We start from the raw sequence: 26,861 nt of genomic DNA, 5'->3' as shown, positions 1-26,861 counted from the left end.
TCGACAGTATTGGGATTACGCCGAGAACAAACAATCAGAAAACCTTCGTGAACGGCGTCGGTTAGACGGTGCTGTGAACATTATCACCGGAGGGCGCGGAGCACCGGCTGCACCGGCTGCACCGGCACCCCGCCGGGTACTTAGGTGACACAAAACGAGCACCCACTGAATCCCGGTGTGAGGAAGTCACGAAGGTTTCGTTGTGTTGCTGCCGCGGAACCCGTGTAGTGGGCTTTAAACTCGAGTCGGTGCGTTCAAAACATAGTTCTGTTTTTAACTAATATATTGACCTCTTTAGTGAACCGGACAACAAGATGCCACCGAAGAAACGCAACTCTGGGACGACACACAACAAGGAGCCGAAGCCCGCTGCTGACAGCGTCTCTCCAGACAAGAAGGACAGTCCCGAGTTATCTGTTAAAAAGTAAGCGACGTTACGGTGCCGTGTTCAGCCCGCAGCGACCTGGTTTATACGTGTTAAAATGTGACACTGCAAACTAATATTTAACTAGTTGGTCCAGATATTTGACTCTCGCTAGCTCGCTGATGTTACGAACCACTAGCTCCTTAGCTGCTTCAAACGGAGTCAGGCCTGCGTTAAGAGCTCACACCAAAAGGGTTTGAATCTCGCTTTACTCTTTACAACTCTCCGCAGTGGATGACTATTCAGTAAAACACGCAACAGGACGCGTAACGCTGTTATAACGTACAAACCCACCCCACGTCTGGCTCGGACTCGGCTGTGCGCTGTTGTCATCTGTGCAGCATGTTTTGACGCGTTTGTTTGCTTCTGCACGATCGTTGATGTTTGACCTCCTTCCTCCGCAGACACAGGGACAAGGATGCTGAGTTTGTGACTCTTTGCAAGAGCCTTCATGTGACAGACCTGGTATGCGACCATGCCTGGAAACTGTGGAAAACTGTTCAAGAGTCCACGGATGAAGTCGCCGTATGTATTTATTTGTGGTAATTTGTGTGTGTGTGTGTGTGTGTGTGTGTGTGTGTGTGTTTTTTTTAAAATACTGTGATGCTGCTGGCTGTCCTGTTGAAGCAGTGGAAAAGGTTTTAATGGAAACTGCGTTACTCTGGTTCAAAACGTCTTAATAAGTGAACACGTGTATCCCTTCAGGAGACAGCTCATGTGCTGTGTATACTATTAAGTCAGAATAAAATAGCAACTATGGCATCAGGTGTGCAACCATAAAAGTTCACATGTCCCCCCCCCCCCCCTACCGAACGTAGTCCATGTTGGTGATGCTTTTTCTAAAAGCTTTCTCGAATTTACAAAGCAGGGAACAAGTTCACATCAAACCTTAATGTATTATCTACCTTGCAGCAGTAGCAAAACACAAAAACATGAGACTGCAGTGTTGTTTTTGCCTTTCAAACAGTAGCTGGATACTAGAAACAGACTTTTGTCCAATAATGATTTCTGAAAGGTCCTCAATAACTGCATGCATATGATGAAGCTCCTCAATTAGATTTGTTGCAAGCAATTATTTTTTTTCATCCTTTTTGTCAAAGGAGAGACGATGCGACCGTAGCGTTTTCTGACGTTGTTCTTTCTACTTGTTGTTTCAGGACAGTCGGAACAAAGTTTGGGGAGCTTGTCTGTTTGTGACCCAGACAGACATGGATGTCGCCTGTTTCACTTTGACTCAGGTTCTGAAAGCTGTTAGTCTGAAGTAAGTGATTGCAATGTGTTTCTGGCAAAAATCAGTTCACAGTGCAGCTGCTGTCAGGCAATATAAGTGATCATGTAGGATAACGATTACATTTTATTTATACAGTACCGAATCACAACACGAGTTATTTCGGAGCACTGGGAACATTTAGTAGTTCATCCTTTCAACATTTTAACCCGTGTCTGCTTTTAGCACTGAACTAGAACTGTAGAGATTTTCTTTGTTTGGATACAGAAAAGGTATTTTTAGATTTGCTGAAAATAAGTACAAAAGGAACACCTTGTATAGGATCGCTATCTGCAGCCTGTAATTGATGTATTTATTACCTCAAGTCTATCTACTGAATGTATTTCACCTTTGGAGTTCAAAAAATGTGAGGACTTACCAGTCTCAGTTTTGTTCTTATTTTTATGGAAAATAAGTAACCTCACTCCCAAAATCCTCTTTTCTTTTGTAGTGTGACGCAGTTCACAGCTCTGGTGAGCAACTTGGATGTGAACTTGGATACGATAAGCACCAAAGTGAATTCAACACTGACCCGACTGGAGAAGAAGTACAATGTGCTGCTGGCTCTTTACCAGAGGTTTGAGAAGTGAGTAATCATGTCAGTAGAGCGCAGATACCCAATTTATGTAAAATTATTTGTAGTAAAATTGTAATTGACCATAAAACATTTTTTGTTTCAGAACATGCAATAAAGTCTTTGCTTTGACATCTGATGGCAAGTAAGTTGTCAGCTGACCCATCACAACTTCACACTTCCTTTTTAGTCTCTTTGAAGTCTTGTGTTTCATAGTTGCGTGCTTGTTATCAAAGATGGGAAGTTGGTGCGTTGTTAATGGTTCTGTGTTTCATTTTTAAGGGAGAGAGAGACCATGCGGACCTGCTGGACAATGTTTCTTTTGGCCAAAGGTAGGTTCAGCTTTTTAACACATTAACAACAACAAAAACACGCCGGATCAAGCTGTTAACACACTTGATGGAATTGTTTTCATGTTGATCAGTCTTCTTCTTTTCATCCTTCCTTCCTCCTTCGTGCTCGGATGTAGAGATCATATGAATAGGAAAATGTTTCTCCTCGTGGCTCCAGTTCTGTTGTTTCTAGTCAACATCAGTACTATTGTGATGATGCTTTTCAAGTGCTGTGTCTCCACTGTCTGCAGGAAGGACCTTGCAGATGGAGGATGACCTGGTCATATCATTCCAGCTGCTGCTTTGCACGCTGGAGTTATTCATCAAGCGCTGCTCTCCAGATCTTCTGCAGCCTGTTTACAGTAAGTTAAAACACATGAAAATTGTAAAAGAAATTGACCTTTTTAAAAACTGGCATCCCAATCATTACGATGAAATTGTGAAGAACAAAAATAGTATGCGAGTTATCGGTATTAAGCCTAGAATAACGGCCATAAGAGTTGGAAAATATCAGCCTATTGGATATTGGAAAAAAAAAAATCCATTATCAAGCATCCCTGTAGAAGTATATTCATTAGTTATGTTGCCCAGCCATGGAAAATATGAATTTATGCATCATGAGAGTTTTTTTTATTGTTTGTGGCCCTTATGGATTTTGTAACCTATTGAATATCTTTCTCTCAGAATCAGCAATCAGCAAAATTCAGAGCCCTCCGACACGAACATCTCGTCGCAACCAGAGCAAAGCCAAAACCCGACCTCCGGAGCCAGAGGTCGATGTGCAGCTTCTTGAAACCTTGTGCAAAGAGAATGAATGCAGTGTAGAACAGGTCTGAGCACTCCTCTTTTGTTTTCAGATTTCTTACAGTCATCATAAAAACACAGTTCCATTTCCTTTGTGTGATTTTTAGCCTCATATGTTAAATGAATTTGCAGGTGAAGAACGTATACCAGAACAGTTTCTCGCCTTTCCTCGAAGCACTGGATCCTTCGAGATCGCTGCATTTTCCTCAGGTAGGAGATGATCGTCAGAACATTTACTCCACTGTTTGGTTTCTCTCTGCCTCCTCTACCCTTACTGTTTCTATTAGGTACCGCTTCCTGCTTGCTGTTACCAATGTTGAGCATTTGAGTCTCTGACAGATGTTGGTTGTTCTCTTTGCTGCTCATACATGTTTGTTTTCACATAAATGGTGTCAGGAAAATGTGTAGTCAAGCTGGGGACCCTTTGTAGTGTGCCAGGGTAGTATATTGCAGAGGCAGGTATGAAAACAGGATGCCACTGTTTGCTGACACTGACACACTCCTCTGAAGACGGGTACCGGACATGTTTATATTATTGTTACAGATGGTGTGCATTATTTATTGTCTTATGTAAATAATGCGCAAACTTCGCTTTATTGATCCTACCTGCCATTGCGGGGCCCGGGTGAATTAGAAAAACATAAAGCTTTTAAAGAGATTTTGCCCCACATTATTTTAAAGAGCGGTTTTACAGACGAACGCCAGCTGCTGTCGGTCTGATGTAGTTGTAGACAAATCAGAGCCATGTCCTGTTTTAGAAATGTTTATTTTTTTGAGAATGAGATCTGATGAAATCCTGTACAAGTTCAACAAGCACTTCAGATTACGAGTTTTCATGTAAAACATGCATTTAGCTAATGAAATCTATTAAATATCGATCTTTACTAAGAGCGTTCAACCTGCTGTATGTAACATAAGTAATGATGAGTAAATTTCGTATGTGGGGTGGCACCTCACGAACAAGTAACCCTGCCCTGTAATGTTCCCCTCAGGTGAATAACGTCGACCAGCAATATGAAGAGCACTACCTCAAGAGCAGAGACATTGATGGACGGCTGTTTTTTGACGGAGATGAGACTGTCCTTGCACCTAAACTCGAAATGTAATTTCCTTTGTGTTCTTTATCATTCAATGTTTGACATTGCTTCGTTCAAAGAATTTAAAGAAAGGGTTTCTGGTCACACATTCAGATCGCAGGTGGAGATAACCCCAAAGAAGAACCTGCCGGATGAAGATGGAGGACTCCCTCCCCAAACTCCTATCAGGTGAGCAGTTATCAGTGACTCAGCTGTTCTGCACTGTTTTAGTCGTTGTTTGTCGAGCACTAGATTTTAGTCAACAGATACAGTGTTGGCTGCTCATCTGTCAACTGGCGCTTTTGGGAGTCGCTGTAGAAACTGTTAGTTATAGTTCAATCAAAAGCAATAGACAATGTGTACGATGAAAATGAGTGCTTTTCTACCTTTTCTTTATGTATGATGCACCCAGAACTTAGATTTTACTATATGATATACTATATTACAAGCTAACGTTGTCAAAAAGGATGTGATGAGATCTGACAGGCAAATCTGTTTATTCCTCTAAATAGAAATGTTAAACCTTCTTTCCTGTGTGTACCCAAGTTGTTCCAGCTGATGTCAAAAGCTGTGATCATCTGGCAATTAATTAGCAATTAATGATATGGCTTGCAAGGCAGAATATATTTTTAAATGGGAATGTTAATGTGTCTTTGTATCTATGAATAGGAAACCAAATATCTGTGACTGCTCTGGGACTTTCTTGTACTTTTTGGTAGTTGATTGGGCATTTCTCTCTGTGTAACTTGTTCTCAGTTCGTGCCTGAGGTTCTTCCTTCACTGTCTGATTTTTGTTTTATCTCATCAGAGCTGCCATGACCTCCATTCAGCTGTTGATGCGTGATCTCCCCACCAATGGGGATAAGCCATCTGCTAACCTGGCTACCTATTTCAAAGTGGGTGTCTGGAAGTGTTGCCACTAATTAAAGTATCTCATGAAACTGCAGCTGGTTTGATTAAACATATACTTTGTTTTCTTTCTTCCTGTCATCAGCAATGCACTGTGGACCCGACACAGGATGTGAGGAAGCGTCTGGAGAGGCTCGAACAGATGTTCAGCCAAAGATTTGGTCAGGCAGCCGGCCCATACTGCGAAGTATATGGCAAAGAGGTATGAAGCTAGGAGCAGACATGGCAATACATTGTGTCCTCAAATGATTTAATGTCTGATTACATTTCTGCGATCTTCCAGAGATTCAGACTTGGTGTCAGGCTGTATCACAAAGTCATGGAAGCGATGCTGAAATCGGTACAGTAGCTTGTTTAATTTTGATTTATAAATTTATTTTCAACTGTTTTATTCATAAATGAAGCTCACATTAATTTGTCTGCAAATCTTCTTGGATATAAAATATTAGACATAACATTTTTAAAGAGGCTTTTTAAAAAATTTTTTACTTCATGCTTATTCCTGTTTATCTATTCTCTCCATATTTTTATTATTAAAGAACACATTGTAGAAAAAACATATCCGTGCCAACACTTAAATTTAGTGATCTTCTTCTTTTTTTTCTTCCTTTTATAGGAAGAGAAGCGTCTGTCTGTGCAAAATTTCAGGTATGTTATTGTCCAGCTTTCACTGGAGAATCCTGAATCCAGTCCATGCTGGTGTTTGTGTGCACTTACACTTACTTGAACACTGGAAATGCATGCATGCTTTGTATTGTTTTGATATGTACTGAAGCGGCATTTTCCTTGAGCCGAGTCATGTGATTTCCTTTCCAGTAAACTCCTCAATGACTCCACATTCCACACATCACTCTTGGCCTGTGCTCTGGAAGTGGTCATGGCAACATATGGAGGTGTGTCCTGTAATGTAACAAATGAATGATTTATATATAATTTAAGAGTTGTGTTGTATCTTTCAGTTATCGGTAATAGAGATAAATGCTTACTCACCTCGTGTGTGTGAAACATTGTACTAATGTGGTTTTCTCTGTGTGATTAGAGAGCAGTTTTAAAAATAACCATGGAGGAAGTGACCCAGCTGACACAGACGTGTGCTTCCCCTGGATACTCGATGTGTTCAACCTTGCCGCCTTCGACTTCTACAAAGTCATCGAGAGCTTCATCAAGGCTTACCCCGCTCTGAGCAAAGACATCGTCAAACATCTGGAGACCTGCGAGAACCTCATCATGGAGAGGATTGCATGGAGGACGGTCAGTTTCATCTCTCATTGTATTATTGTCACGTAAGACTAAATGTACGCATAGACAACATAAAGACACAAACCTTTCAAATATACCTTTTTATAGAGCATTTATAGATCTGTAAGAATAAGAAAAAAACTCAGCAGTTAAAAAAAAATAAGTTACTTATTACTACAGTTTAGGTATAACATTAATGGTGTACAGTATAAGATCAATATATAAACTACTCCCTCAAACACATTGATGAAATATAAGAAGGAAATAACTAAGCTGACATTGCTTCTCACTGCCACTGAACCCCCAGACAGGTGCTGCACTCAGCTGCAAAGTGAACACACACACACACACACACACACACACACACTCACACACTCACTCACACACACCCTGTTCAACGTATGTCAATTTGTGCTAAAATACAGTCTTTAACACATACAGAGTTATTTACAGTTTCACCATTATACTCACAGTCAGTCAGTTGCATATATTAGTTCAATAAAGCAGTCTAGTCCCCCTAACATAAAGTAAAGACCTTATTCTGTGTAGTAGTTGTGTGCCACTGCTTCCACTGCATCCATTAAAAAATTCCCCCTCGGGGATTAATAAAGTAACTACCTAACCTAACCTAACCACCGCCAGGCACCTCTCTGTGCTGCTGGAGAAACGGTAGATGAGTGGGTCGAGGCAGCAGTTGAAGCTGGCGAGGGAAAGCACCACGTGGTGCACAGCTTTGGTCACCTTGGCCAGGCCACAATGTGGCAGCAGACCCACGTGTGTGAGCGTATATCCCAGCAGGTTGAAGTGATAGGGGAGGAAGCAGAGCAGGAAGACACCCAGCACCCAGTATATGACTGCGACGAAGGCCGGAGCAGCGGTGTCTCGGCTGGCTAAGCACTCTCAGCACTCCGCAGTAGCCGTAGAGGAGTAGCAGAGTGGACAGCAGAAACAAGCCCAGCACCAAGCCCAGGGCTGCCGGGATGACGGTGCAGTGGCGTCGCGTGGATGGGTCTAGCAGACAGGGTTGGTTTTGGCGAACGGCCGCTGAGCGCAGCAAAGGCAGACTCGCGCTGAGGCCCAGCACCAGGCACCAGATTCCCCCAACAACCACCTGCGCAACACGCAGCCTGCGACGTGTCGATACCAGGGGGTGCACTGCAGCAAAGTAACGGTCCACAGCAATGCACACCAGGAAGAAGATGCCTCCGTACCAGCTGATGTATTTGAGGATGAAGGTGAGCTGGCAGTAGGCTGCTCCCGGGCTCCAACTGTGCGAGTCTCCTGTCTTGGAGGACACAGCTCGAGCCTTTTGGTGGTGGTAGTAGTAGATTCTCAGAGGTAGAGAGATAACAAAAAACAAGTCGGCGGCTGACAGACTGGCCGTGTAGATGGCCGTGCTGTTCATGGTGCAGGGAGAGAGACACAGTCTGCGCAGAGCCAAGCTGTTGGTGGCCAACCCCAGCAGGAAGATGACGCTGTACGACACGTGGAAGGTGTGTCCACAGTGCAGTTGTACAAAGGTGAGATTGGTTTGGCTGTCAGATCGGTCGTATTCCACAGCTCCATATCTGAAAATGATTTGCCGCTCTTTACGTCACTGTGTTGCTCTCATATCTGGAGGAGATCGCGTTGGTTGGAGTGAGGATATGATGGAAGGAGGGAGCACGTTCAGTAGCTTCAGCTGGAGCCGTTAAACCTTTGGCAAGTTCAAACATAATCAACTCCAGATGTCTCCATTTTTATGGGATGTAAATTTGCTGAGTTGACAAAAATCCTCTACCGTGACGGACTGATATTGAGTACAGTCAGATCAATTCCACCAATACAGTTTTAAATGCAGCTTCCTGCTCATAAAACAAGCAAACATTTGTTTTCATTACATGCAGAGTAGGAACAAGAGACACCTCACAATGTTACATATTGACACATTAAATACACATTTAGAGAAGATTGTAAAGTCAATGTTTTACAGAGACCAGGTGTTAGTTTAATTGAGTTTGCAGTGCGTAACCAAATATCCAGTTCAGCATCTTTCAGTCGGTATGAGGGAGGGTCTGATTGTGATTCTCTTCACTTATGTTTGGTGTTCCGTATGTCATCATAATTGAGACTTTTTTTTTTAATCAATTTCATAAATTCTTCTGAGGAGTTATGAGAAAGATCCTATTATTATCTCAACACTAATTATTTTTTAACTTCCGTTGCAAAGTTATTTTTTTTTATACAAACCTGTAGATTATTTTGACTGTAAATCACCACTTTCAGTCAACTTCCAAGGAGCACCTCCGTTGACATTTTGTTCATTATTTGCGCATTGATAGTTTTTATTTATTTCTATTGCGTAATGGATTTTAAACCAATAATCTCCTCTCTGCCCCTCAATTTTATGTGCCATAATTTTACAATGAAGCCCTAATTCTGTTAATTAAATTGTAAAAAAAAATTTCCTCCATATTAAATAGCTTCAGTTGTGTATTTTGGAGATGTCATAACAGCTACTTTATAATAATTGTATTTATAATGAATATCCAGTGTCTGAACTGTTGAATTGAGTTGATCAACAGTTTTCAAAGTATGTAATAGTTGAGTGATTTATACTTATAACCACCTCACATCTGTCTTTATTTGGTTCTTTAACTGTAAAAAACACATTTTTAAAATATGAATATGAATTTAATCTTTGTGAGCCTTTGTCATTTGAACCATCCTGATAGACCCTGATAAATTAGTGCAGATAATTGATGTCTTTGTCTCATGAAGTGATATTTCTCAATTCATTATAAATACTGTATGCATAAAACAATTAGCAGAACAGATGAGAATATTGAAACGGATGAAACACAGCAGTAGCAGATCGGAGCAGTGACAGTGTGATAAAGTAATTTTTCCAGTCAGCTGGCGTTCAGCAGCGGGATGACCTGTTGGGATGCTGTAACCGTTCACATGCTGCTGATTGGAGTGGTTTACACCCACACTCGGGTCAGGGTCTCTCTCTCTTCTCCCACCCCTTATATTGTTTAGACAGCATTAAAAGGTTCTGGCTAAAGGATTGATTGATGTTGGTGCAGATAGTTTCATTACCTTCGTGGAGGGAGTCACGTTCACGACTCCTTGTTAAACATGTGCGTGAGTAGCTGGAGTTGATCATTAACTAATATTTATCATGAACAATATCAATAATTGAATGACAGAAGGTGATGGTATCACCCAGGAGTGTATCCTCTGTGTCACTCTCGGGAAAAACACTCTTGGGAAAGAACAAGTCGGTGTAGATCTGAATACAGGAAACATCGGAGAGGAACATTTTGATCTGAAACTCGTCGTTATCAGTCCAAAATAAAGTCAAAACTTCACTCTCTACAACTATGCATAGTCTTTGTACCTATTAAAAACAATAATTCACCTGTTGTCTACATCAGATTTTTCTACGCACACCACAGTGAGTGTGTTTTTACTCCTTAATTCAAGAAACCCTGTTATATTATATTTCTTTAAAATATATTCCTATATTCTAAATGAGTAAAGTTCCAGTATCCTGTGTTGCTATCTAATCTGTACCATTTTTGTCTATGAGCTGTGTAATCTAGCTGAGATTTGTTTGTGGTCTGATTTACGTTAGATGGGTAAAACATGATCTCTTGCCAAATACTTGTATGTCACAACTACAGCAAGCGCCTCCGCTCTATTTTGCAAGCGGTCTTCTCCCTCAAGAGGCATGTTGTTGCCTGCCTGCTTTGTTTTGGCAGCCCATCTCATCAGTGCTGAAGTGGTGATGAGTCGTCCTTGCCGGGACAGACCCTCAGGCTCAGCCTCTCAACAGGAATGCATTAGTGCTCAGTCTTGCAGCGCACAGCTTTAACAAGAGGGAACAGATATTTCTCATGCAGTGAGAGTAGTTCCTCCATTTTCTATTTGCACTGTGAGCTGTGTTTTTACATGTAGTCAACCTGCCTGAGATGCATTGAAATTCAGCCTGGCCTGTGATTTACACTTGTAAAACCAACTTGCAAAAATCTAGTCTGTGTACAGGATTTGATTTCCATACGCTCCAATGTCCTGCTGCACATGCAACAAAAGAGGAAAAACTTTTAGACGTGCTTTCCTTGTTTATCCAAATGAAGTTTCCCACAGAAATGACCAAGCTGGAGCCCATCAGCAGTGTTGGTGCAGCTGTCATTCAGTGGCCACACCTTCAGTGTACATTTTAAAATGTGGGGACTGTAATGTGCATTCACAGGCGAGCTGCAGCACTTGCATTTGTATTGTTAGTAGATGCATGAGTAATCAGTCTAGACAAACGGATTTGGTTGCACCCAATGAGAGCAGAATATGACCAACTGATACCCTGGTGGTGCCAAACGTTTCACAACACCCCCCATTTGATCCATCAGTGAACTTGATACTCAAACTTTAAAAAAATCATAACTTTTTTTTTATTCATGTTTAGTATATGTGAAAAGTAGTTATAGAACACGCTGCTCTATAAAGTGCTGAAAAGCCTTAATGTGGCCACAAATAACACAAATACTGTACAGTACATTAAAAGAGCTGTAATACTGCTTTAGCATTTCCAAAGGTGAAATTTTCTAAAGGAGACTGTTCTCTGGAATAAAACTACAATAACAATATCTTGTGCAAAAATGGATATATATTTGTAGCGCCACCTTTCATTTTCACTGATACACATTATAAACTTACTCACAAATAGAAGAGAAGCTTTTCTAACTTCTAAACTGTAGTCCTGATAAAGTCTGTTTAATGTTGCAACACACCTACATTCAAATGCTCTTTGCCGCCTTCACCTCTTTTATTGACTTACAGGGATCATTGTCTTAAGTCCCAGTCTAAAGTCTCTGTGGTGTCCATCAGAGTGACTCCTTAGTAACCATTTTGTTTATGTTGTTTCAAGGCCACTTTATCCTCTGATTCAAATCAAGTTTCACCAGCCATACTCACTGAATTATAAATCCTGCCACGTGATTGAAGTGTCATCAGACTGTGGACTCGTTTTTTACCATTGTGGATCTCGGCGTCCTTAGCGTCATGCTGATGGGTGTTGTATTTGAGCTGCTGTGTGTGCTGTCATTGTACAGTCTGTCAAGCAACTTGGCACCGTTGTGCCACATCGTAGACTTTCGCTTGATGGAGCTCTGAATACTCTCTGACGTGAAGTAGTAAATGACCGGATCAAAGCAGCAGTTGGTCACCGCTATGCACAGAGCAATGGGGTAGATGGTCCTGACTACATACTCTGCATAACATCTCTTTTCGGTGGCAGAGCGGACCAGGGCGTAGAAGATGAGATTAACATTGTAGGGAATGAAACAGAAGCAGAAGATGAACAGATGCACGATGATCATCCTCAAGATCTTTGCCTTGTTGAGGTGCCCTCCTCGGCTGATGGTTTGGGGTTTCCTCAGGGTCCGTAGCACCATGACAGAGCAGAAGACGTTGACCATCAACGGGATGATGAAGCCCACAGTCTCTATAAACACCACCACCTTGGACAGCTCAGACTTCCACTGTTGTTTTGAGTAGTTTTCAAAGCAATATCTGGAGGTGGAGTCTGGTGAAGTGGTGTCCAGAAGGAACCCTGTGGGTACGCTCCCAGAAAGAACCATCACCCACACAGTGCAGCAGGCCAGTTTGGCGTTCCTCCTCGTACGAAAGGCCTGGGACCGAAACGGGTACACGATGGCCAGAAAGCGGTCAACGCTGATGCACGTGAGGAAGAGGATGCTGCCGTACATGTTGGTGTAGAACAGGGCCACGGAGATCTTGCAGAGCACGCTTCCAAATAGCCAGTCGCGTTTTAAGAAGTACACAATCCGAAAAGGCAGGCTGAGGACAAAGAGGGAGTCTGAAACTACAAGATTAATCATGTATGTCGTGGTCTCATTCCGCAGCTTCAGCGCAAAGCCGAAAATGTAGACAGCCCCCAAGTTGAACAAAAATCCAACCACAAACACCAGGCTGAAAACCGCGCTGTACATAGGGTACTTAAAGTCATCACTCTTGTTGCACATGTCTTGTTGGGTGCTATTATACATCTTTAGGTCAGACTGGTAAGTTTGGAGCATTTACAGTGAAACAGTTCTCCTCAGTCGTGTGTCCAGCTTGTGTGCATGTCATTTGGTTTAAAAAAAAAAAAAAAAGAAAAGAAAAAAGGTGCCCTTAAATATGCTGAGAAGAGATGTATGCAGCTTCTTCACAAACTACCTTTATTGGCATCCGAAGTCCTTTACATCCATTTTCCTTCAGTGAAAGCTGTCCTACACGTCCAGTAATCCTCCTTTTAAGTGTCAGTCAGTCTTTTGAGTTGTCTTCCACGGCAGAAATGTTTACACCCTTAGAGCGAGTAGTCATGTGCTTCTCCTCAACTGTGAACAGTTGAGTGGTTCTCGGGCTCGCTGGTTCTCCTGTGTTCCTGCAGTAGCCTCCGGGGCACCCAGTGATCGTTACTCCGTTCCTGCTCGACTGTAAATCAGACACCTCACAGCAGCCGCCTGCAAGGCAGAGGCTCAGACACAAAGAGCTCACCGGTCTGGTGAAACACGGGGAGGAGCCTCCGCTGGGGCCAAAGTCCTCCCATTACTTCTTTGGTTCTGCACTTAAATGGAATTTGTTATTTGTCATAATGAGAAATTGGTGAGGTCCATACTTTTCATATTTACTGATTAATTGCAAACTTTAGGTTTTTTCTAAAATAGGGATTTCTTTGTTCTTCACTGCTGTAGGCGTCTTTAGCTCAATTAGGAGGCGGCTCGATCGTCTGCTTAATAACACTATGTGGCCTGTTTTTATATCATGTTTTCTACTACAATTGTTTGGGGTGTTTCAATTATTTTTCAGATAAAGTAAGACCTTAAATTAAACAGGAATCTGTAGCCGAGAGTAAACAGTGAGCTCTTATGCAATGATTTGACGAAACCTGATAAAGAGCAGTTGTGCTGTTATTCACTATACGTCACTAAATGCTGCTGAAGCAATCAAATACCAAGTGTACTTTTGAAATGTGTTCCTGGTGTCAGCAGGGTGCAGCAAGTATGACATGAGGAATGCACTCTGAGCGTGTCCATACCTGCAGTCACTGAGTGGTAAACCCCTCCTCCCCCCCTCCCACACACACACACACACACACACCTCCCTCCCTCAATGAACTCACCTCTGATTTTGATTTCGGTGTGGGTATGGATAGATAATAATAATAATAATAATAAACTTTATTTGCACCTTTCATACAAGAAGTGCAGCTCAAAGTGCTTCACAGCAAGAGAATTACAGGCAGTGTTTCACATAAAAACAGATATAAAGGAACATTTAAAAATATAGAAAAGAAATTAGATAAAACAGGCAAAATGCATAGTAAACGGATAAAAAGCACAGAAAGGAATACAAGTAGACTTGATTTCGGTCGTTCTCCAGGATTTTATTTATGATGTGAAGTAGCGGAAAAAGCAATTGTAGCAGTTTTGTGCGCTTTTCTAGAACTTGAATTCATACAGTCTATAATATTATCCAGTAACACACTAGAGATCAAATCTCCTCTTCTGCTGTGGACTCGTCAGTGTTCCTCCAGGTTTCTACTAAACCTCGGTTAAAAACTCACACGGGTCCAACCCGTTCGTACACTACTAAAATTCCCTTTTCACTTGCATATCAGTCTTTTTAAGCTTTATCAAAATATATAGTTAAAATATAAAATGAGCAATATGCATTTCAAAGGCGCAGTAGTTCAGATACAATTTCACAATTGGGTTTTTGCAAAGAAAATGACGTGTAAAATGTACTTATACATTAACTGTTTCCTGCTCACACTCATACACAGGCTCTTCATGAAGTCGACAATATAATTCACATTTTCAGATTTTAATATTCAAACTGTTTTTCCATAGTTTATCAACATTCATTATGATGCTTATGATGCAGAGCAGGAACGATTAGTGAATGAATTGCGAACTGAATCAACAGAAAAAGTAATCAGCAGCCTCTTTCCAGCTATATCAGTACATTTATTATTGATAATTGGAGATTTGGGGGGTTTTGTAACGTTGAAAAGGCAAAATAAGACTTGTTTCATCATGGACTCAGACTTGATGCACATTTTTCAGTTATTTTGAGCCATTTTATAGAAAAACAACTAATCGTTGATGAATAAACAATCTAAAAAGATGATGTAATTAGGGTTATATTATATACAATATTATATAATAAGGAAAATTATCTTATCTTAAAATAAAATTCCATTTAGTGTAACAAATATCTTCACATACAAACTCAGAAGTCATTTGGTGTTACTGATGGAAATGGAATCAGTAAAAGATGATTTTAAATTCGTTTTTTGGCCTTAAAAAAAGGTGGAAAAACTACAATTAATGTCAGCTTTCAAAAGTTTTTCCTCTGTTGTCTAAACTTTGCCCTTTGAATTGATTTCTTAGACGTGGTGAATAGTAATTCTCAACATGATTTAGATGCACATATGAATGGTTAAATGTAAATATTTGTGTTTGTGTGTCTGCAGAGCTCCCTACTATTTCAGCTCCTGAGACAGGAGCATGAGGACGGAGCAGCAGAGCAGGTGGAGACCCCGGCCAGTTTCAGTCAACCACTGCAGCACAACCACACCGCAGCTGACCTGTAAGTCATCCCACAATCTGTCAGTCTTTCAACTGCAGCTGCTGAAAGATCTTTTCACACCCCAAAAACCTTGTTTTGTTTTTTTTAACTGTTGTGAAACCGCTTTGAGTCAGAAGTCCAAGAGTACATCATTATGGCTAAGCACCATTAACTATGCTATCTTCCATGACTTGTACTCTCCACGAACTTTTCTTTTTGTAGCTTTGCAGCTCTTCTATTACGTTATATTTGGAGCCATCTAAGGTTTTAGTTTAGTGCAAATGTTCATGTTTCATGTGGGTGGTGTAACTGATACGGGCGCTGCTTCCCTCTGTTCCCCTCACAGATATTTGTCTCCAGTGCGTCCAGGCCTTCGTGTCCTGCCTCCCGAGTCCCCGTCCACGCCCAGCTCTCAAACTTCCTCTCAGCCTGCTGCCCAGGCTGCTGGCCAAGTTCCACGACAGCCAAAGTCCAACTCTCTCAGCCTCTTCTATAAAAAATGTAAGACGTCATACAACTTCTGACTTACATTTTAGTCACTGCAGTTCCTGGAAAACTTTTATTCAGGAACTGATGTTTGGAAAATTAAATCTGAAAAAGATGAAGTGTCAGTACGACTATATAAAAACAAATAAGATAAACTAAGATTTGTTCCACTTGTGTTTTTCACTCATCGTACGAATCCCTTTGGTTCTCCTTCATTTACATGAATCTGAACGGGTCACTTTAAAACATTGCTCCTTGCCTCATAAGAAAAAAGGCTTGTCTGGTTCCTGCGGGCTGCTGCCTCCTCAACTATCTGTGTTTTTGTGTCTCTGTAGTGTACCGCCTGGCCTACACAAGGCTGAAAATACTCTGTTCCTACCTGTTGTCCTCCCACCCTGAACTGGAGCCCATAATATGGACCCTGTTCCAGCACACTCTGCAGCACGAGTACGAGCTGATGAGGGACCGTCACCTCGACCAGGTAACCCGTCAACATGCTCCTTGTCACACATCATTTACGCTTGCTCGTCCCCTCTTGTAGTCTCACTCGTTGTCGTTTGTCTCTCTCTCTCTCTCTCTCTCTCTCTCTCTCGGCACCTTTTAAACATGTTTTCTTGTGGGGTTTTTTCTCCTCCAAATACCTCCTGTTGTTCTTGTAGTTGATGATGTCAGCCATGTATGCTGTATGCAAAGTGAAGAGTGTTGATCTGCGCTTCAAGACCATCGTCACAGCTTACAAGAACATGCCCAACACCAACCAAGAGGTGAAGCAACCTTTAATGAAAAACTCCATTAAAAAAGAAAACTTTTGCTGTTGTAAGAAACCTCCATGTTGAACTGTCACCCTGTATGTCACAGACCTTTAAGCATGTGTTGATCACCGAGAGCCACTATGACTCCATCATCGTCTTCTACAACCAAGTGTTCATGCAGAAGCTGAAAACCAACATCCTGCAGTATGCGTCTACCAGGGTGAGACACCTCTCCAGCCACAGTGTGTTTTTGATACATATACAATCAGAACAATATGCATGCTTCATATTTCTTTTCATCACTGCTGCTCCTTTTTTTTTTTTTTTTTTTTCTAGCCACCGACGCTCTCTCCAATCCCTCAAATACCACGCAGCCCCTACAAGTTCCCGAATTCGCCTCTACGTGTGCCGGGCAGCAACAACGTGTACATCTCTCCCATGAAAAACGCACGCATGTCCCCGGGTATCATGACCCCTCGCTCCAAGTCAGTCCTGCACACTCACAGTCAATTGATCGTTATGGACAACTTGTTGGCAAAAGAATAACGGTTGTTGTTTTTTTGCCTTTGCAGATTGCTGGTATCGATCGGTGAATCGTTTGGGGTATGTGCCTCTTCAGCATCAAGTCCCGATCTCTTCACAACAGCAGTGCCAGATATGTTTTCCTCACTCACTATTGTTTTGTCTTCACCTGCAGCTGCCCAACCGCTTCCAGAAGATCAACCAGATGGTCAACAGCGGCGATCGCTCCCTCAAGAGGACTCTGGATCTCGGCTCCACTCCGAAGCCTCTGAAGAGGTTACGGTTCGATGTGGACGGACAGGATGAAACTGATGGCAGGTTGGTAATAGAGTAAATAACATTATCTTAATACATGTTTATGAGTTCCACCAAATATGCACAGTTAAATAGTTTATGATGGATAATTTATATATTTTTTTTTTTACCTCAATTCTTAGAGAGATTATTTAGTAAAATACACAACCCCTCTTCCACAGGGGTTCTACTATAGATAGTATATATGTACTGTATGCTATAACCATATATACATTTCTTTTAACTGAACTCACCTCATTTATTCAAATTTACAGCAAATCTGGAGGAGATTCTACACTGATACAGAAGCTTGCAGAGATGAGTAAGTGAAAACAGCCTCATACATTCAGTCCCACTTTTGCTTATTCTGATTGTGGATTCATGGTTGTCCTTTTTTTTTTTTCCCCCCTGAAGGCTCCACTCGAACTCGCATGCAGGAGCAGAAGATGAAGGACGATGCCGAATCGAGGAAGGAGTGACTAAAACCTACTGAACTGACCTGCACTGTTTGTCACGACGTGAACACGACTGTTTGCTCACACACAAAGTGAAACACTATTTTCTCTGTAAATTTAGTATGGATTTTAGTTTGTATTTAACTTTGAGGAGTGATATGTGAATATAGAGGATTTTCTCCTCTTTTTTTTCGTTGTTGGTGTTTTATCCGAGTGTTTTTACTGAATTATGATTGATGTCGCTGAATTTAATTTGAATTTCACTTGTTGGAGATTAATTAAGTATTGAGTATTACCACCATTAAGACCTTCAGATGTCATCCTTTCTCTTTTTGGCAGAGTCACTTCAGTTTTTGACATTTCAAATGTCTCAATCATGATGCAACATTTCAAGTGTTAAATCATGATTACTCTGCAAAAAGGTGTAAAAGGTCAGCCTCTGAGAGACATGGTTGTCTTTTCTTCCACCGCTTTTACTTTGAAGGCATTGTTTTGCTCGGCAACACGGATGTCGTCTTTTGGAAGTTCAGTTTGTGTCATGAAGTGACAACTCTAAAACTATCAAAAATCATTTCGAGGAAAATCACACATCATTTACACAAACCTAAAATACTCATGTACAGTAGTTTCAAGGGATTTTCTTACAGGTAATGTTTCTCTGTGGTGTAACATGGATAGTTTTATAGTAACTTTTGTTTTACTTTCGGGTGGTAAAAATACATTAATGCCAACATTTGATGTGTTTGAACAAAAGGAATATTTTTCTACAATCAATCACATTTTTCTACACATCAGCAGGGCAATTTACCTTTTTGGAAATATGCAACAGAAAGCAACACTGGAGTCATGGCAACTGATTAGCTAAGAGGTCAACACCTGCACCTCAAAGCAAAAAATGACATCTGACATTTCTTGCAATATTTCTACCCTGGTAAACTTTCCGTGAGAGACGGCCACAGATGAATTTGCTGTAAGTGGTGTGTATATATTTATGTACACACCACTTACAGTTTTGTACCACTTTCTTTTTTTGCTATGTTTATGTTTGTGTTTCCTCATAATACACTGTTTGATTTTTTTTTTATTTTTTATTTTTTTTTATTATTATTATTTCTATCGGTCAGAATTTTTTTTTTTTACTTCCCTTCCAACTTCTCACAAAGAACCCATTGTAGAGTTTTGTTTTATGTCTGTTTTTTTTTGTTTTTTTTTAGCGTGTTGGTTAACTGTCTGAGAAAAATACAATTTGAGTATTGTCTTGCAACATTTGTCACTTCTTATTGTCAAGCATTTATCGGTTCCCAAAACCACACTGAAGATGTTTGGTAAATCTGCCTTACGAATCTCAACTTAAGACACTTAACACTTTTGACCTTTACAGTCATATAAACTGCTCAGATATATGAAGGTTTAGATCATTCCCTCATTTAGTTTAAAACCAATTTTTTTTAAATTTTATTACCAAATATTTATGTCTGATTTTGTGAAGTTGGCCTCAGCCACGTTGTATTTCCAACTGTACCTCCAGAACAGTTAGTGGATCTTTAAGTCGACAGTGGGAGTTTTCCACCCTCTGCTGTGCACAATTATGTTTACAAGAAGCAGCAGCCGGTCAGGCGTCATTTCTAAATAAGATTGCAATTTGGTAAGATGACTGAGAGAGATGTCATGTTGAAGATAATCATCTTCAGTCGTGGTTGACAAAAATAATTGTTCGATTGAAAATGTGTGTGACCAGGTCTTATCAAATGTCAGATAGAAATACAATTAGCGCTGGAAGGGATATGTTTCTGTTTAACAAGATCTCTGAAACTGCTGATGGCAGTTTCTGTGGTGAAGTACATATACGTTATATGGTGTGAATTTGGACCAACACACAGTGCAGTTAATATGATGTGATGGATACTACTCTGATAAAGAGACATTACATAAATATAAAGAATTCATTCAAAGTCGGAGATATTAAAAAATAAATAAACCTATGTTCGAAGCAAAGATGGAAGGAAACTACAAATGTTTCAGGGCAAAAGTTAAAATGTGTAATTTTAGTATATGGACAAAAATGGACTTCCATACTGAGAAAAGTCATGAAAATAATGAGTAAATCTATTCCTTGTTTTTCCCCACTGCTGTGAACTCCTTGTAGCTCCTCTGGGGGGAAATGATGGCAGCTGTTTCCAGCTCTGTTTCAGCTTACTTAATTGTACCATGGTGCTGTCTCCAAAGTGGAGACCACAGTTAATTCCTGTTTGAATGCAGTAACAGTTTGGTTCAGGCCCAGCCGAGTGTGAAACATTTTGAAGCGGCTACATTTTAATTGGATCTGCCCCACAGGGCATTGAAGTGTGTTATTGAGTTTGTGGATGCTTATGTATTCACATAGTCAGCCGGTAGCACATGATCGTAGGACACTCAACTGCTCAGTTCTCCTCTTTTTTTTAAAGTGTATTGTGTGATCCACTATCTTTCACCTTAATCTCTGTAACTCAAAATAGCTGGCCAAAACCTGTTTCCCGTCTCCAGAGAATGTGATTTTCACTTTGGGATCACCGTTCGAATATTGTGTTGTTCTGTCATCAGGAATGGAAAACCTCACGGTAAGTAAAGTTTGTCATTCAACAGAAAAATGCATTTGCAATGAGGATACAAATGAGGCTAAATCTAAACGTACTGTGATCCAGGTCTGCTCTAAACGGTTTAGTTCAGCAAAATTATGTTTATTATTGAGTTTTGATTTCCTTAATGTCAAATACTTGTTTCCAGTAATGCTCTTATTTTAGAATGTTTCATATTTTTTTTAGACTTTTGATTTTCTAACAAAATCTCTAGATTGCATTAAGGATTTAATCTTATAATATAATCGTTTTTCAGGGTGCTCTTTTATGCGATATCTTGCATTTGTTCAACAAAAATGTGAGTAGAAATATAATGGTAAAAGTGTCCTTTTAATTAAATCTTATAGATAGGTCTGCTCAGGTGACCATGAACCATCCCTATAGGTGGAGGTTGCTCGGGGACCTCCCATGATGCCATGAGCACCTCTCCTCTCTCCTCTCTATTTTGCTCTCCATGCATTTGTATGGCTTTAGCGCATTAAACTTTATGTCTAAATGTGGTTCACTTTAAATTTAATTATTTTATCCACTGCTGAATATTGTTCTCATTATATTCTTTGTAAAGTGTATTTGCACCATGTTTGATGATTCTGATCTGTAAATAGATAGATTGATTAGTCCTGCTGCTGACTGTCCTGTCCTGTCCTGTCCTGTCCTGTCCTGTCCCCCAGCCAGAACAATGGCGCGAGATTATGAACAAGAAGATGCTTTTCCCTCCGGAGCTCATCGGTGCCATTCAAGAAGGGAAAATCGAGCTGCTGTGTGGACTGCTGAAGACGGGCGACGGCATCGTCCGCCAGCTGGACGAATCCGAGGATCGCCAGTGGAGGGAGGCCCTCAACCTCTCCATCCGCCTCGGCAACGAGAATTCAATGAACGCCCTCCTGCAGGGGGTCAAGTTTGACTTCCGGCAGATCCATGAGGCGCTGCTCGTCGCTGTGGACACCAACCAGCCCAAGGTGGTGAAGCGTCTGCTGGACCGCCTGGACCAGGAGAAAGGCAACAAGATGGATGTTCGATCTTTCTCTCAGGCCATCTTTGACCGCTCTATTGACGACTCACAGTTTGCCCCCGGTGTGACCCCTCTGACCTTGGCCTGCCAGAAAGACCTTTATGACATAGTCACCATGCTCACCCAAAAGGGCCACATCATCCCATGGCCACACAAGATATCCTGTGCCTGTCTGGAGTGTCGTAATGGCCGGCAGTATGACCTGCTGAAGTTCTCCCTGTCTCGCATCAACACCTATCGTGGCATTGCCAGCCGCGCCTACCTGTCCATCACCTCTGAAGACGCCATGCTCAGAGCTTTCAGTCTCAGCAGAGAGCTCCGCAAGCTCTCGCAAAAAGAGCCAGAGTTCAAGGTCTGAGGAGATTTGTAGGTATCCTCACTTTACCGCTCGTGTCGGGTGTTTGTGTTGTTTCATGACTCGGCTGTGGTTCCTCTGTCCTGCAGCCTCAGTACCTGGGCTTGGAGCAGCTCTGTCAGGAGTTTGCCGTCGAGTTGCTTGGCATGTGTCGCAACCAAAGCGAGGTGACTACTATCCTGAACAGCTGTGGAGACGAGAGCCAGGATGCCTTAGATGAGCAGGCCTTCGAGGAGGGAATACCCAACCTGTCGCGTCTGCGGCTCGCTATCAACTACAACCAGAAGCAGGTAGCAAGACGCAGAAACTGCTGCCGACCTTTTAAGAGAAGACGTTTAATTTGAGTCTCTCTCTTGTTTGTCTGTCTTGGTGTAGTTTGTGGCACATCCAATCTGCCAGCAGGTTCTGTCATCGATCTGGAGCGGGAACCTGGCAGGTTGGAGAGGCAGCAGGACGGTCTGGAAGCTGTTAGTCTCTGTGGGGATCTTTCTCACCATGCCGTTCCTTTGCCTCGTCTACTGGGTTGCCCCAAAGTCAAAGGTCACATTAAAAAGCTTTGCAGTATTTTAAAGCAAATTAATAGTGTAACCGGCAGTCAAAAGACATTCTTGTCAGACAATAGAAAGATAACAAGGATCAGAAGTGGTTTGAGCCTTGACAGGTCTTTTGTTTTTTCTCCAGGTAGGAAAGATCCTAAAGACTCCCGTGATCAAATTTCTCCTTCACTCAGCGTCCTATCTGTGGTTCCTCATTACTTTACTTGGAGAATCGATAACCATGGAGCTGTATCGAGATAAATTTGCGTCCCGGCAGCAGAACATGCTGCACAGCTCCTTCCACATGGTGTGGGTGGTCGGTAGGTTCCCTCCCTGTTTGACTGTTACACACAACTCCAGCCTGAAGGGTGTGAACTCATGCTGTGCTGTCTCTTGTAGGATTCTTCTGGTATGAGTGTAAGGAGGTGTGGATCGAGGGGCTGCGGAGTTACTTCCTGGACTGGTGGAACTGCTTGGACGTGATGGTGCTCAGCATGTACCTGGCATCCTTTGCGTTACGTGTGCTTATCATGCTCAAAGGTTACTTCCTCTGCCATGATCACAACGGCACAGAGGAGTGTGTCTACTTCACACAGACTGGTGAGAAAATGGGATCAGATCACTCAGCCAAAATAACTGTAGGAGACGTTAGAAAGTTCTTCACTGCTCTGTTGTTATGTGAACCATAAACCGCAGTACGTGAAGACTGGCATCAGGAGGACCCCCAGCTGGTCGCCGAGGTGCTGTTCGCAGTGACCAGCATGTTTAGCTTCACACGGCTGGCGTACATCCTGCCAGCTCACGAGTCTCTGGGAACGCTGCAGATCTCCATAGGGAAGATGATCGATGATATGATGAGGTGACAGCACTTCTGATGTATTGATTCGTACCTGGAAAGGAACTCAAAGCCCTTGATAGTTTCAGCAAGAAGAACGAGAATGTCTTTCTTTCTCTCTTTCTAGATTTATGTTTATATTGATGATCATTGGAACGGCCTTCCTCTGTGGCATCAACAACGTTTATGTTCCTTATGTCATCTCTCCGCATCTCGGCAGGTAAGAGTTCCCAGATCCTTGTGAGTGCTTGTGAGTCAAGACTTTGGCTGCAGTGGCAAGGTGATCACAATAACTACTTGCTTGTTAGAAGCGTATCCGTCAGCTGCACAAAACCAAATCTGTGCAGGTACAAAAATATAAGATTCACAAGAACAGAATGAGGCCTTCATTGACCCTCCGCGACGTCACTATGTCCAAAAACAGTTCTTACATTGTGGTTTTAGGATTTTCTAGGATAGCTGATATATTGGCCAATTTTAGTTTATTGCATATACACTGGTGTCACTACTGATGTCGGCCAGTGTCGGTCATGTCGAAATGTTAGTACATCAATGCCAAATGTTTCAGAGACTTTTACTCTTGCTTTTCTGCTGTCAGTAAATCAGTGTAACTGATTTGAAATTAGTAGAGACTTTAAAAGAAACTCTAGTTATACACTATTCTCTTCCTCTCTTCCACTCATGGCCATGGCTAATTAAATAAAGATGTGAAATCCTAGTAACACTCTCCACGGCACTGCTGCAGGTTCAACGAGACGTTCCACTTCTTATTCTGGACCATGTTTGGTGTCGCCAACCAGGACTACGTGGACATGCCGCAGTTTGTGTTGGCAGAGTTTGTTGGAAGGATTCTCTACGGTATCTTCACTCTCGTCATCGTCATTGTCCTCCTCAACATGCTCATTGCCATGATCACTAACTCCTTTCAGAAAATTGAGGTAAAGAGATACACTGCTTTTGTGTCACGTCTGCAGTGAATGGAGAAATCTCCGAGATGTGCGCTTACGTCTTACGTTTTATTTCAGGACGATGCAGATGTTGAGTGGAAGTTTGCCAGGTCGAAGCTGTACCTCAGTTACTTCAGAGAGGGCCTCACAATACCTGTGCCTTTCAACATCATCCCTTCACCCAAAGCTGTCTTTTACATCTTAAGGTGAGGTAAATATAACTTCAAACTTCCAAAACACACCGTTCTTGGGTTTTCTTATTCATTGTATTTCTTTCAAATTCTGTTTCAGGGGTATCTCCAGACAAATCTGCTGCTGCTGCTGCCCTTGTAATTCCGAGCAAAACTATCCCCCCGTAGCCTCGATGGTGAGTGTGTTTTTGATAATTGAGTTACTGTGACTGTAGTAAAAAAATGATTTGAATCAACATATTCTTTGCAATTATACCCTATATTGCACTGTATGATATAATTCCTGTTTTATGTTATCTGTATTATATACAAAAGTCCAATGACAAAGGATCTGAAGACAGCCAGTTGCCTTACCGGCAGCAGGTGATCAGGGCACTGGTGCAGCGCTACATTGAGTCAGCTCGCAGGGAGTTTGAAGAGACCAAGAGGAAAGGTAACCATGGCGTTAATACTTATTTATAATGTCTTAACACTGAGATAGTAATGCTATAGACAGTTTTTGGGCCTTTTTGCATGCCACATCTCTTTCTCTACTACTTGGTATTAGATACAAAAATAAAAAAAGTTTAACATTTTAAATATTAGAAATATTATATTTTAGTATATTGAGTGATATTTTAGATACAGTCAGTAAACAATGGAACGTCATAATGTTAATGTCATGCGAATAAATTGTGTGGATTAATACATTTAACTTTTATTGTGAAATGCTATTTCAATAACATAATTTCATAGGTTTTTATTCATTCCATTCATTTTATTACAAAATGGTCTTTTTCAAAAGTTTTTTTTATTTCATAGTGGCATTACTCTCTTTGATTAAATTTCATAGTGCCACTTTTAATGACAATGTTGTCACCGCCCTCTCACTTTTCCGCCAATCATGTAGACCTAGCATGCTCAACAATGCTACCAAAAATTTACCAGTTAGCTCCATTTAGCTAGAGCAACAACAACAACAACAATGTTGATCTATAATATCAACAAGCTGGATGCTGCTGCTGTAAATAAGCACAATACACAGTCACAGTAATTAAACCCCCTTAACTTTTAAACCTTAGGACCAACATTGTAAAACATGCTTAAATTATTTTTTTTTAAATGATTTAAAAATGATTGTTAATGCCCTGTGTCTCCAGTAATGGTGGCACTAAAACCAAAAAGCTACAAAACAAGCTTTCTGATGAAAGTGTTTGACTGAATTTCGCAGTGTGTAGAAACTGACTATTATTAGAACACCTGAGTGCTGTGTGGTGATAGAGTATTTTCTTCCTTCAGATATCGGTAATCGGATTACTCAGCTGAGCAAAGCAGTCATCAAGATGCACAGTGATATGAAAGCGGTCCAACAGCTTCTCGTGGATGATGGACACAATGCAAATGACTCACTGACCAAGGATGGCTCCTCTATACTGGGGAAATACATCATTGGTGCTAAGAACAATTTCAGAGGTTTTAACAACAGACCAGATGAAAAAAACACCTCTCTTAATGTGACAGTGCACCACGGAGAGGAAGAGGTGGACAGAGAAAAAATTGACCTTGACACACAGCAAGAGTCAGACATACAACAGAATCATGTGGGCGAAAGTGGAGCAGAGGAACCAAAGACGGTAAACGACGGTGACTTGGTGAAAATGGAGGAAGGCAGAGCTAAAACGGAGCCGGAAGATAATAAGGAGAACGGGGAAAAAGAGCAGGAGGAAGCAGACGAAGATGAAAATACTGACAATGACAGACAAGTGAAAGAGGAGGTGACAGAAGGGACCAGTTCTAGTAATGTTGAGGAAAAGGGGAAAGTTGAGAACACACAGATTGAGGCAGAAAAAAGAAAGGAAGCAGTTATAAACACAGAGGTGAAGGTAACTGAAAACCACACGGAGACAATCACCGAACACACCGAGAGCATCAAAGTCAAAGTCAACTCTGAAAAGACAGACACAAAGAAAATAGTGCTAAGACTCTATAATAACCATCATTAATTAATGGTAAATGAATAGTTAATTAAACTTTATTCATACTAATAGTTATTTTACTGTTAACAAACAATTAAATGATAATTATTAATGTACTGTTCCTGGACTGTTCCCGTTAAACACAATAGGACTGCAGCACAGTAATGCGCACAGAGCAGGGAGAAGCAATGTCTTTTGTGAGTAAGTATGCAAAGTTAAGTTGTTTGATCAGCATCAGCTCCTGAGTTACACATGATTTTGTGACCACTGGTATGTGTTCATTTGTGAGATCATCATGAACCTGAGCAGAAAGCTCACGTCAAACTTCGTGTCAAACTCGAATGAAGCGAACAGCCGTGCGAGGTGTTTTGATTGGCATTTTACATTTCATTAGGGGCAGACTGTCACGGTCCAAGACCCAAATAGTCAGTAGCACAACCAGGTGGGTTGTCTTTGACATTCACAGGGTTGTGCTCCATGAATTCTCTACTATTCTCAATTCTCAATCTACGGTGACGTTTTGAGGGAAAAGGTTTGACGCAAACAACCCAAGAACAATGAAACTTTGGTTCTCCAACATGACACACCTGCTCACACGTTGAAAACGAGCAAGTTCCTCACCTGCAACTACACAGTCAGTTGCTCCCCACCGCCCCTACTCACCG

At 41.4% G+C, this 26,861-nt stretch overlaps 3 protein-coding genes across 4 annotated transcripts; 2 read left to right on the top strand and 1 right to left on the bottom strand.

Moving 5' to 3' along the window:
* The first annotated feature begins 27 nt into the window (after nucleotides 1–27).
* On the top strand, nucleotides 28–19,014 carry rb1 (retinoblastoma 1). 2 transcript variants are annotated; one of them, XM_069146665.1, is made up of 27 exons: nucleotides 28–424; nucleotides 829–949; nucleotides 1,582–1,685; nucleotides 2,143–2,277; nucleotides 2,372–2,410; nucleotides 2,548–2,597; nucleotides 2,849–2,959; nucleotides 3,282–3,427; nucleotides 3,534–3,611; nucleotides 4,394–4,503; nucleotides 4,592–4,666; nucleotides 5,286–5,373; nucleotides 5,472–5,588; nucleotides 5,670–5,726; nucleotides 6,003–6,034; nucleotides 6,203–6,279; nucleotides 6,426–6,637; nucleotides 15,147–15,262; nucleotides 15,588–15,742; nucleotides 16,063–16,208; nucleotides 16,387–16,491; nucleotides 16,586–16,699; nucleotides 16,816–16,964; nucleotides 17,052–17,082; nucleotides 17,177–17,319; nucleotides 17,571–17,617; nucleotides 17,710–19,014. In XM_069146665.1, the coding sequence occupies exons 1-27, from the start codon at nucleotides 315–317 to the stop codon at nucleotides 17,772–17,774; spliced, it is 2,733 nt and encodes a 910-aa protein (XP_069002766.1). In that variant the 5' UTR covers nucleotides 28–314; the 3' UTR covers nucleotides 17,775–19,014. The 2 variants fall into 2 exon arrangements, with proteins under 2 accessions (XP_069002766.1, XP_069002767.1); XM_069146666.1 differs by lacking the exons at nucleotides 28–424; nucleotides 829–949; nucleotides 1,582–1,685; ... (12 more) ...; nucleotides 6,203–6,279; nucleotides 6,426–6,637 and adding an exon at nucleotides 7,393–7,860.
* Nucleotides 8,204–13,126, bottom strand: LOC138196542 (lysophosphatidic acid receptor 6-like). Its single transcript, XM_069146667.1, has one exon. The coding sequence runs from the start codon at nucleotides 12,703–12,705 to the stop codon at nucleotides 11,617–11,619; it is 1,089 nt and encodes a 362-aa protein (XP_069002768.1). The 5' UTR covers nucleotides 12,706–13,126; the 3' UTR covers nucleotides 8,204–11,616.
* A 1,318-nt stretch (nucleotides 19,015–20,332) lies between the features above and the next one.
* On the top strand, nucleotides 20,333–26,223 carry LOC138196015 (short transient receptor potential channel 2-like). The gene is made up of 13 exons (XM_069145673.1): nucleotides 20,333–20,347; nucleotides 21,037–21,729; nucleotides 21,822–22,022; nucleotides 22,108–22,272; nucleotides 22,414–22,588; nucleotides 22,668–22,868; nucleotides 22,965–23,127; nucleotides 23,231–23,323; nucleotides 23,849–24,041; nucleotides 24,129–24,256; nucleotides 24,342–24,417; nucleotides 24,557–24,674; nucleotides 25,520–26,223. Exons 1-13 carry the CDS (start codon nucleotides 20,333–20,335, stop codon nucleotides 26,221–26,223), a joined length of 2,925 nt encoding a protein of 974 aa, XP_069001774.1.
* The last annotated feature ends 638 nt before the right edge of the window (nucleotides 26,224–26,861 follow it).

This window comes from Embiotoca jacksoni, unplaced genomic scaffold (genome assembly GCF_022577435.1).
Source record: "Embiotoca jacksoni isolate LCO1_2020_lvr unplaced genomic scaffold, fEmbJac1.0.p SCAF_13, whole genome shotgun sequence".
Lineage (NCBI taxonomy): Eukaryota > Metazoa > Chordata > Actinopteri > Embiotocidae > Embiotoca > Embiotoca jacksoni.
This window is presented reverse-complemented; position numbering and strand designations above follow the sequence as displayed.

Coding starts and splice junctions, on each gene's coding strand:
- LOC138196542 (XM_069146667.1), bottom strand. CDS start 12,705: ATGCTCCAAACTTACCAGTCTGACCTAAAGATGTATAATAGCACCCAA.
- LOC138196015 (XM_069145673.1), top strand. Junction 21,730..21,821: donor AAAAAGAGCCAGAGTTCAAG/GTCTGAGGAGAT, acceptor TCTGTCCTGCAG/CCTCAGTACCTGGGCTTGGA. Junction 22,023..22,107: donor TCAACTACAACCAGAAGCAG/GTAGCAAGACGC, acceptor GTCTTGGTGTAG/TTTGTGGCACATCCAATCTG.
- rb1 (XM_069146665.1), top strand. CDS start 315: ATGCCACCGAAGAAACGCAACTCTGGGACGACACACAACAAGGAGCCG. Junction 4,667..5,285: donor CCTCCCCAAACTCCTATCAG/GTGAGCAGTTAT, acceptor TTATCTCATCAG/AGCTGCCATGACCTCCATTC. Junction 15,743..16,062: donor CAGCCTCTTCTATAAAAAAT/GTAAGACGTCAT, acceptor GTGTCTCTGTAG/TGTACCGCCTGGCCTACACA.